We start from the raw sequence: 12,348 nt of genomic DNA, 5'->3' as shown, positions 1-12,348 counted from the left end.
AAGAGTGATAAAAAATTGTATTATTAATTAAATTGCAGCATAATGTTCAGGCTAGTTATAATACACGGTATGAAAAATACCCTCTACACCCAATAAAGAATTGTGTGCATTTCTAGCATCTATATTAATAAATCACACTTTTTCATTGTGGGTCTGCCTGTTAGTCTGCATAAACCCTGTGTTTCCACATTTTTTGTCCAATTTTAACTTAACTTCAGACGCACATGCTCTGTGTCTTTCGTCAGGTTTTTAACAATATTTGGTTTCAAAACTCTGTTGCATTCTTGAGAAACAGCCTCTGATACACTCACCTGCAGGTGTTCTGACTGAAAATGAATGAAATCCTGGGCATTGATGGGCTTCTTACTAGTATGATATAAGCGATCTGTAGTTATATAATGATATTTGGATTATTTTCTTCTCATAGTGAATAAGTTTTAAGAACTAGGAGCATTTATTGTGTGCCGTTTACATGTATAGTATCATCAGCATTGAGAATTAATTCACCACTTTGGCTCCGTTATCAACTCCAGGCTAGAATTTATGCAATGTGCTAGTGTTAGTAGTGATGTATCTCAGGCTACACTGAGCTAGTAGTTTATGTAGACAGTTCAATTGTGGTTAATGAGAAGCGAGTACACCAGAGTGTGATAAAATTGGTAACCATGTAAACCCATATCTAAGCATCCTACTAGAAAATAAAATGTTTTTGGTTCTATACCACATATATAAGTGAACTTATACATATTTGTCTGGTAATACGCCAATCCTAGATGATATTAGGTGTATTGTAAGAGTACTCAGCAAAGCTATAATGACTGGTGGTATGGCAGCGCTAGCCAATAGTTGGCATCATAAAAAGTGTTAATACATTATTAATCAAGCAGCATGCTGCTAAGCTATCAGTATCGATATTGACATTATTACAAATGTGCCAGAATTATTGATAGATGCATTGATCAGCCGAATTAAGTAGCGCAAAAAGCTCTGATACAAATTAATACTTTACTGATGGAAAATTTTAGATGTACTTCATTGAAGGTAGTTGCTAGATCTTGAGATAGCCAATGTGGTTTAGTCTTTACTATAAGAAGAGCGGTGACCAATCCTCTGTTCGTAGCTACGCTTGGAGGTTAGGAAAACATGCATCGTATGGAATCGAACTCTGATATTTGGCTTGCCAGGCAGACTACCAACTGAGCTACTCCTACACCTTCATACATCGTGGAATAATTGTGCAGATAGCTATTACACATGACGATTTCTCATGGTACCCTGGTCTGCCAGGATACTAGTATAGAATCAAAGTTGTGATATTATCAAATTACAGTATAGCATAGAAGAAAGCAAATAAAGGCATCTACTAAACATTTTGCCTTACCGATGGCTAGTGACTTTTTGTACAAGAAAATGCTTAGTATGTTTATGATGATGCTAGTATCCTGGCAATCTAGTGTGCCATGGAAGACTGTCAGGTATGCTGATAAAACATAGAGAATAAGTGTGCGCACAATAATCCTGAAGTGTCAGAAGGTGGTTGGTTAGTGCAGGTATCAGTGTCAAGCTACTAAGCTGAATGTCATGAGTTGGAACTCATACAGAGCAGTACTTCTTCCCAATCTCCCACCGTGCCTTCAGACAGACACGGCTCTTATTATAGTAAAGATGGCAGCTTGTTTGGTTGTTGAAGAAATGCTCATTATACAAACGCCTTATATTACTTCAAGTCTTACAAGTCTAAGCTCAACCACCTATATTCGCTAGACTAGAAATTTTTATACAATTTCCTAGGATACTGTAGTCAGGCTGTGCAATGCAATATTCGCGCGAAAATGGCGGAATGTTGCTGTGAAACATTATAGCTTCACAACTTCATTATAAAGGTACTAAAGATTTTATCAGCTTTGTAAATAGACAAAAATGCAAAGAATGCTTCAGATATATTTGAGTAGTAGTTGAGGTATCTTCTTTTAAGACGGAAGATCGCCATCCAACTCGACTGTGGTATCGCAACATTCTAGTCTTGTTCAATACTTTATATCATGTGTCAAAGCCATTTTCAGATGGCACAGTCTAACATAAACACAATTAACGACTTTTGTCCCTTGATTAGAATGAATTGAGTGGAGCATAACTAAGGTGCAAACAATTGTCTCCATAATTCAATTACTTACTAACAATATGCTATTACAGAAGAGGTGGACCAGAAATGTAAATTGGCCCCCTTTTCTTACTCTTAAAATATCATATTTGTCAGACAGATACCAGTAAAGTGTGATATGTGGAAGTTTATTGTAAGCACACCATAGCAAAAACACTGACACTTTCAAGTTCTACCTGTTTGCGAAGCAATAGATGTAAAAGATTACAAACTTAAAAATCGTCACACAATATGAGAAAACTCTTTAAAAACTGAGCATTTATTGCTATATTGTATATAGAAAACACTGCAACAATCATCATGTTTATAGCAGCTCAGATTAGTTTGGCTTAACCATTGGTTACCATGATTAATATGTAGGAAAATACAGTAAAATATTTGAAATTATGCTTATAGAAGCATCTATAATTGGTATATTAGATACCGATGGCATTACCAGCAGCCATCTTTGTCAGCCAGCACGATTTAGTACTAACCTTTGTAAGAAAGATCAAAATGTATTATGAAACGAATAGAAATGGAAATCATGATAATATAAAATATTTCCTTACTTATGGTATATATTCCCAATAATTGATAAAAAAACTGCAAAACTATTAATATAAATATGTTTGCATTGTATATAGATCGAAAAAAGCAAAAATCTGAAAAATATGTCATTGATTCACAAGGAATGGGACAAAGTCGAAGACCGTGAGAATTTTGATTTGCCCAGCCAATTATACACTGAGCACTAGTGAGATCGCTCACTGTGACATTTGTAGTGATGAGTGTGCATTTTGCGGATGAAATAAAGCACAATGCACATGTTAAGCACTACTAAAGAGATTAGAGGAAGCGCTGGGGAGCACGGCAGGAAGGAGTGGTCATGAAGAGGCCGAGTATTCATATCGACTATGATGCCTTGCAAATGGTGGAAAGTCCCGAGTGCAACCACAACATGAAATATCGAATGACTCTGAAAGAACACATCAAAATATCCAGGAAAGATAACTTCAGGGACGTGTGCGCCATAAGAGAGGACTGTGAATATTGTGTCAAAAAAATGCTGATTGTAGTAAGTTGCCCCTTGGCAGGAATTGTCCTCTCTGCAATGCAATACCCTGTACATACAAGGTAGCATTCCAAATATGTAAGGAAGAGCAAAAGCTCCAAATCTTAAAACCTTCGTTTTCTTCTGGTTCCTAGGCATAAACCTAGTGTGACACGATACAATAATGCAAACTAAACAGCTTATAAACATGAACAGAAGAAAAAACCTCTCAAAAATCCCTCCTTGCCATGCTCGAGGAAGTGCGTGAATATTATTAGCGATGCAAGCACCAAATGCATACATAGTAATTCCAAGGTAGTCAAGCATAAAACAAGAATGCCGTACAACTGGAGACATGCTTGCAAAGAGGTGGGCAATGGCAGAGCAGAATGGAAATATGCAGCAAGAAAACAACAAACAGAGAACCGCATGATGATGCGAGTCAGAAAGGTAGCGTGGTTCAAGAAGAAAGTGACACGTATATCCCGCATAGAGCAGCAGAGAGACGATGTGAGTCCAGATGTTAAATGTTTCATTATGAAGAGTAAAAAGACTTTCTAAACTTTGAGAGAAGGTTAGGCCAGGGTGACGATAACCGGAATGAATAGCGATTTCTCTGTATTCTATTGGCACTTGGCTGTCCCGCAGCTTTCTGTCACCACAAACCCGCATGGTCAAACTGGTTGAGTATTGTTTCTGCAACAGTTCATGGTTAATGGCCATGATTTGGTTTGAGTAGAGAGAAAATTATAGCAATGCTATAATCATAAACATAATCAATATTTGAGCTTCTTTGAATTCCTCACCTTGTAGCCTTACCTTGTCTGAACTCAGATCAAACAGTACAACTGCTTACAGAATTTATTCACGCAACAATGTCTGGCTCCACCAGCTATCTGCATGTGTCGGAAAAGGCAGCGATTCAATCATTTAGAAGACCTGTCCTCCTGCAATGTTTAGTATATATATTCTTTAAAAACTAGTTGATTAACGCAAATAATTTGTCAATTCAGAGCAAAGATAACTTAAATCCATTGCCAAATATTAATATATCTTGCTACACGCAAATACTTAACACTCTCAACTATACTGTGATTACGAGCCATCACGCTAGGTAATTAAATAGGTCAGCCAGACAGGTAGAGAGTGAATTAGCAGGTAATTAAAGGCAATAGTATTCAGGATAACAATAGGCTTGATTTATCAGTCTTATCAGCAACAAAGAAATAAGAGAACTGTAGATCGTTTGCAAAAGCCCAAAGACCTTGGTTTCACCTATTTCTAGTGTCTGCGTTCGCTACCCTCCCTATATGGTAACCTGATACATATCTAGCAATTGACTGCACAAACCTTTGACATAGTTTATCAAAAAGTTCTTCATTGTTTGCATTAAATCATCTGGGTACATGCTAAAACTGGACACTGTTGTTACATTTCATCAAAAAAGATGTCTAGATATTTTACTGTTTAGATTAACGTGTTATGTTTCCTGTTTTTACCTAGCAAAGTGCCTGCTTATCAGCTATTCTTTAGTTGCCATTTTTAAAAACTTGCTGAACATCTTGGAACATTGTTTTATGGTGAAGTAAGGAATAAGCTACATATACACTGGCCTTAACTTGTTATATTAGACTTGGCACCTTATTGATAGACTCGTTGATATAAAAAACTTGTTAAATATACTCAATACACTAGACAAATTAGAACTGCTAAAATCTCAATAAAAATTAGTATTTATTACAAGTATTTGCAAATTGCAGCTCAACTTGAGTCTGAAATAAGACTATTTGAAAAGGTGTGTTTCAAATCAATATATTTAGAGGTGCCATCTGTTAAATTGAGTTTCATCACTTCTCAAAGTTTTTGAGGCTGAGAAAAAACAAGTTACTGCAATAAAATAAACATTTACAATCTGGAGCATAGCCAAATTACACACATTTTTTGTTCACCTCTATGTGTAATAGCATAAGCCAATATACTTCTAAACATAGCCGAGCTAGACACTCAAAATGATCACCAAATACTGTTTTTGCATTAAATGCATCATTGACCTAAAGATGTTGCCCACTATTACTAGCTATTGGTTATGGTCACTCAATTCTACTATTGGTCCTAATCCATATGTTTTTTTGACATCATCAAGTCGTTTACACATGCGCTCGTTCACGAATTTTTGTATTCAAATATGTAATTATTTAGAATATGCCATATTTGTAGAAAACGATAGTTTTTCTTTTATTTAATAGTACTTTTAGGTGTTGTTTTGATACTATAATAAAAAAATTGCAAACAAAAGCATCGTTTTCAAAATATCATTGCAAAAGCTTCGTGTTTTTAACGATAAAATTGTCTATAAAGATCACCGACAACGATAAAATGACGTCACGAAAAAACGAAGGATAGTTTGAAACAAAAATTGATATAAAAGGTGGTGCTGAAAAACTGAAAATTGTCACTCCGATGTAAGTGGTATGACTCCTGACTTCTATGCTATTCAATAAACTGCTGAGCAGACTTAAAATAGGACTCAAATTTCTCCAACTATATATTTAAAAAACTTAATTTTCAGCCTTGCAGAAGAACTATCAAACTTGATATGCAATAAGTCTCGCTAACTTTTCTTCTCAAGCTCATTTCCTGATAAAACTTAATCTACTTTATTGCCTATCTAAAACTTTGCTTTGTCCTCACAGTAACAACTATGGCACAATCAGACTGGTGAAAATACAAGCGATGATATAAAACCCTCCACAAGGATAGGCAATGGCTATCATATGGGCGGGGTTTAATGATTGAGCTCTGTTAGGATTGTGCTAGCCTGGGTTTCGGGGCTAACACAGTTCTCGTGGGGCGGTCGCGCTGTCTTGTTAGGTTTTTTGGTATAGGTTTTTATTGCAGATATGCGTCGATCGCGGATAACAAACCATGAATCAGTAAACCTTGACTTTCTACACTGTAGGGGCAATACCTAATCAAACAAATAAATTCATGAAAAATAAAACTTTTTAAATTACCTATTTTTACCAATTTTGAAATTGGTAGGGGTTGTAATATATGCTTAAAGTTAAATATAATTTACCCGAAATCACCTGAACAACGTCCTTTTTCCCTAGTTTTTAATTAATATTTTGCCACCCCTAATATAGAATAATAACGTCTTTCATCGTTGTCACATTGTTTGACCTGGCCAATAAAACGGGACAGCAGGCAAAGCTGTACAGTGTAGTTTTCATACTCAAAATCTAAATATAAAGCCTAATTTGGGTGAGCCATTTCACAATGGCGACTATTCAGATCACGAATGCTTGTGAATGGTAACTGATAGAGGTGGAACGAGACAGGTTTTTTAAGTTCGAGACGAGACTCGAAACACTGTCTTGTAAAAATTCGAGACTCGAGACTTGAGACAGTAAAATAATGAGCATTTGGTGGTGATTTCACTACACAAGTACTAGCACCTTGGTATATATCAAATTGATAAAACTCTTTTTAAATTGAATTTTCACCTAGTGTAAACGATTTAAATACATTTTAATAGTGATATGCATGTAGTTTTTGTAAACAAAAGTGGCACAAACAGCTCTAAAATACCGAAGTTGTATATTCTAAGAATTTTGAGCTTTATTGATCATAATTATTATAAACATATTGCTGTGTACATGTATATTTTTACCATCTATTGAATAGGTCTTACTTTTTAATGTAATGTGTAATGAAACCGATAGCCGTCGCTCTACAAAGAAATACCGCAACTAAAAGAACACACGATAACACTTTCATTCTTATCGTTTCATTAATGTTAAGTTTTGTTTGTGTATTAACTGTAGTGTGTGAATTATATTTAAATTGTACTCAGGAAATTATATTAATTACTGTATACATGTACACGTATATTCTAATATTGAACTAACAATAACGTCATTGCTAGCCGAACACGGACTATGGTCGACACGGCCTTTCGTTCGTTTCTCGGTGTCCGGGCAACTTTTACCCGCGATTGGTAATATATAAAAGAGGCCCGAATTTTATCAAGGGCAGTTGTTTAGACACGATACACAGATTAGTGTTTAGACACGATACGATAAAATACAGACATTTTACCCGCAAGTCTTATTTATTAAATTGGATTATCCGAAGGGTAATTAGATACGACCCGATATCTGTTTTAAGGACACAGAACCGAACTACAGTATATTAACAGGGCTGTTGTCCGGACTACATGATTAGACTCGGTGGCCAACATAATCAATAGCAACAAATAGTAACGGACCGGGTATAAGGCAGTTGCCCGCAATCCATTACAATATATGGAGCTGTTGCTACCGCAAGAAGCCATGTTTTACCAACCGTGCACAGGCGCTTTAGTTCTATTTCCTGTCTCGAGTTTGGCAATAGTTAAGTCGAGACGAGACCGATACGAGAAAGGTCGATACTCGAGACGTCTCGTGTCTCGTTCCACCTCTAGTAACTGACTGATCAGTGACAATATTGGGCAACTATACTTATTTGACAACAAAATGAAACCAACAGATCAGTAAAATAACCACCACTGTTCATAATATTTGTAAATTTACAAAAGGCTTTATTCAGCATATTTTTTGTTTTGGTGATATGTTCGGGTTAATCCCAACAGAGCTTGATCATTAGACCCCGCCCATATGATAGCCGCCGCCTATCCTGTGAGGATTTTTATATCATTGGTACAAGTGAATTTGCAAAACGCAAATTAGTAAGGTTATGATGAACACATGCACAGCCTTTCATTTGACATCAACATGGTTTTTTTGTACATATATAATGAACTGCAATATAATAATTCTATATTTATTTTTTTTTAATTTTCAAGTCATTTCATTATAGTTGTCTAGTCTACCATTTGTTTGAACGACAACATTTCTTATTTACAAACTGCAAATTTATTTTAAACAGCTCAATGAGAGAATGAATAGCTGTTATTTTTTAATTATCACAAGTAAACATAATCCAAGGCAATTTATTATAGTTTGCGTCAAAAATTTATAACGTCCTGCCATCACCAACTGTAATAAAATATAACAATTTTGCTACTATTTTTTACTATTGCCAAATGCTGCAAAGCCTAAATTTGGTATATCCAAATAGTCTTATGAAAAACATCCTTAAAACGGTGAATAAAAGAAGTAAAATATTAGATAGGTAAGAATAAATTCTCTATAGAGCTTTTAATCCATTTTCACTTATTGGAAGTTCCACATAGATAATCACATATTTCAAGTTCATTGACCCTTTTTATCAATTTATTAATTTTTTATGTAGAGAATTTATGGTCAGTTTTATCCAATACAGTATATTGGTGTTCATCTTAGATTAAATGATACTATTAGATCAAACAACATAACAAATAATGAGAATGTAAGATACCACACACTCTACAGCTCATCTTTTAAGGGTGAAATCACATTGTGCCTAGCAGCTATACTTAGTGGGACTCTACTAGTAGGGTCATATAGTTATGCTATATTATGTGTATATATTATTATATATGTTATGCTTCAAGGAAGGTGAAGGTCGAACATGGCGCCAGCAAAAATTTAAATTCTGAAAAAAATTCCTACATTCTCAGTAATTTAGACACTCTTTCCAACTACCTTCCTCTGTCAATAAAAAAATTACAATCCTTGTACTATAGTACTCAAACTGCTATAACTTTTATTTAGTATATTAAGTTACAACGAGCTATATAAGCTGTTGTAAATTAATTGTATATTATTACATATAAACAGTAATCTGCTCACTTGAATAAGGTACAATAATGACACGCTCTTCTGCTCAGCCCAACCAAGTAGCTGACAACGGCGAAGAAAAGTCATGTAAATCATGCAATGAGAAAAAGTGCTATGCACAACTCACGACTAGCACGGGAGCTCAGAAAAGAACTAAAAAGCATGAGATTGATTTTGAATGGATTCAATGTGTCTCCTGCAACCACTGGTATCATGGAAACTGTCAAGGGATACAAGCAGAGGAGGTTGTCATTGTAACTAAGCTGGATAAACATGGTAAGAAATGGTTTTGTACCACCTGCTTGCCCGGTTTAGATCAAAATCATGATAATAATAGTGTACAAAAGCTTTGTTCAATTGAAAAAATGATAGCAAGTCTTGATGCCAAAGTCTCAACACTGCAACTTCAGACGTCTGAGGAGATAAAAAATGCCGGAAAATCTTGGGCTGAGATTGCAAGCCCTGAGTTAGAAATCTCCAAGGACATTAAAAAGACTATCCAACTACAACTCAAGCAATGCTAAGCAAAGATCTAGAGAAAAAAGAGTCAGAATTGCGCAAAAACAATGCCATTTTATATGGTCTTCCTGAAGGAGAAAACACTGCTATGGAAGACATCAAAGAGCTCATGAACAAGGAATATTTCAAGAACTTTAATATTCCAGATCAGGCAATAAGACTGGGCAGCAAAGAAAAAAGCAACAGACCAATCAAACTGAGATTTTCTGATGAAAAATCTAAGTGGGACTTTATCAAAAGAGCCAACTCCAAATTAAGGGAAGATAAGGTGTTTGTAAACTAGATGTCAGTGCTCAAGTACGAGACCAAGAATATAAGCTTCGAGAAACTGTAAGAACTCTTAAACAAAGTGGTGACGATGAATACAGAACTCGCAATCTAAATATTGAACAAAAAAGTAAGTCTTCGGGGGAATGGCAACGGATGAAGCCAGACGAACTGAAACTTATTACAACAGTTTAAAAATATTTGTTGCTAACACAAGATCTGTCAAAGGGAAAACCACTGATCTTGTGACAATGTCCCACAACTTTGATATTATCTGCATGACAGAAACACATTTAGACTACACTATTGACTCTAAAGCAATCATAGATATACCTGATGTGGACATTTTTCGTCATGATAGAACAATAAATGGCGGTGGTGTGCTTATCTGTACAAGAACTGCTCTTCAAGCACAGCAATTGAACAATGACACTAAACAAGAAGAAATTATTATTGTAAAAGTATTCCCTAGTTTGATCGTAAGCTGTTATTACCGGCCAAATATATCATGCCCCAACATAGAAAATATAGAACATATTCTGAACACTATTCAAACTTGATATCCAGGCAATAACATCTTGCTAGTAGGAGATATGAATCTTCCCCATATAGATTGGAAAATTAATCGAACAGTTCCCTCAACACCCTATCGGAATCTACATCAAACGTTCCTAGATGTCCTCTCTTTCCACGACATGACACAACTTATTACTGAACCCGCACATATACTTGGCAGCACTTTAGACCTTGTCTGCATAAACAATACAAACCTAGTAACCTCTACTGAAGTTATAACACCAGGATTGAGTGAACACTCTATCATTACAGCTGAACTACAAATAAAAACTATTGTGCCAACAAATGTAACCTCAAAAGGAAACAAACAAACAAAAGCGATTCGCATACATCGTGAGGCAGATATCGACATCTTCGTGGAGCATATGAGCAATGTCGAAACAGAACTCACTTCTATGACTGATGTTGAAGCTATGTGGTCCATCTTTACAACAAATTTCAGAAAAGCAATTGAGGCTTCCGTTCCAACTAAGAACATATACCTACCTCAACCTGAACAGCCTCTTTGGTTTAACAATCGCTCAAAGAAGCTTATCAGTAAACAGCGTAAAATGTACCGACAATACAAAAACAGTGGAGACCAATTTCACTTAGACAAATATAGGCAGCAAAGAAGAGATAATCAGAGAACGTTCAAGACAATGAAGAAGAAGTTTATTGTTGAAAAGGTGTGTAAACCTTTATCCAAAGGAAACAGCAAACCCTTTTACAAATATTTGCATATGAAAAAGAAAGAGCAACACCCAGTTATTACCCTTAGACAAGAAGATGGCAACACCACTTCTGACAGCAACCAATGTGCTGAGCTGCTAAACTCCTACTTCCATCAACAATTTTGTCAGGGTGAAAATGCTAACGAATTATCCACAATAGTGTGGACAACCAGTTCTATAGAAATAAATGCTGAAGGGATAGAGAAACTTATCTATGATCTTAAAAACAATAAGTCACCTGGTTCTGATGGCATTCGTAAATGTGAATTGTTAGTTTATCCTGCGTTAACTGCACGGTGCCTTAAATACATATTCCAAGCATCTCTCAACTCCGGAAAATTACCTTCCATGTAGAAATGTGCAATCATAACTCCTATCCATAAAAAGGGGCCAAAGGATCTGGCTTCCAACTACAGACCCATATCACTTACAAGCGTTCCTGGAAAGATTATGGAACATATAGTCCTACATTATTTAAATAAGAAACTTGACTCTGTACTTTATAACAGGCAACATGGCTTTAGGAAAGGACTGTATGTGAGACACAGTTATGTGCAACGTACCATGAACTTGTCAAGGCCACTGAAAACTCAAAAACTATTCATGCAGTGATCCTGGACTTTCAAAAGGCCTTCGATAAAGTTCTACACAAGCTTTTACTCATCAAACTACATCAAATCAAAGATTTAGATCCTGCCATTGTTAACTGGATACAGGACTTTCTAACTAACAGATCCCAAAGAGAGGCAATAAAAAACACGCTATCAGATGAGCTACCAGTTACATCAGGAGTACCTCAAGGTTCGGTTCTTGCACCGAACACTCTTTTTGGTGTATATTAACGACTTACCCCAATGTGTCACCTGCAATGTGAGCTTATATGCTGATGACACACTACTATACTCCACTGTTAATAATAACCAAGACATAGAGAAATTTCAGACAAACATTGATGCTCTCCACAAATGGTCAACTGAAAACATGATGCCATTTAACACCACAAAATGTAAAGTTGTTGTTTTTAATAACAGACTACAACAGCTACCATCTTATACTATTGGAGAAAACCTACTCAACTGCGTGCAAGAAATTAAATATCTTGGGGTTACTATACAGTCTGACTTAAAATTTTCAAATCATATAGCCTCTAAAATAGCCTCAGCAAGTCGAACACTTGGCTCCATAAAATACACCTTACATCAAGCACCTCAACGTGCCAAGCTTCTTGCCTACCTAAGTCTGTGCCGTCCCATATTAGAGTACGCAGATGTCCTCTGGGACCCTGCAGACAAGGTATCTTGTCACAGACTGGAACTT

At 35.8% G+C, this 12,348-nt stretch overlaps 1 protein-coding gene across 1 annotated transcript; it reads right to left on the bottom strand.

The window, feature by feature from the left end:
- Positions 1 to 2,268: 2,268 nt before the first annotated feature.
- Positions 2,269 to 4,142, bottom strand: LOC137393708 (membrane progestin receptor delta-like). Its single transcript, XM_068080370.1, has 2 exons — positions 4,014 to 4,142; positions 2,269 to 3,890 (listed from the first exon to the last, which is right to left on the bottom strand). The coding sequence occupies exon 2, from the start codon at positions 3,864 to 3,866 to the stop codon at positions 2,895 to 2,897; it is 972 nt and encodes a 323-aa protein (XP_067936471.1). The 5' UTR covers positions 3,867 to 3,890; positions 4,014 to 4,142; the 3' UTR covers positions 2,269 to 2,894.
- Positions 4,143 to 12,348: the final 8,206 nt, after the last annotated feature.

This window comes from Watersipora subatra, chromosome 4 (assembly GCF_963576615.1).
Source record: "Watersipora subatra chromosome 4, tzWatSuba1.1, whole genome shotgun sequence".
Taxonomy (NCBI): Eukaryota; Metazoa; Bryozoa; class Gymnolaemata; order Cheilostomatida; family Watersiporidae; genus Watersipora; species Watersipora subatra.
Note: the sequence above shows the minus strand (reverse complement) of the source record. Positions and strands in the feature narration are given on the sequence as shown.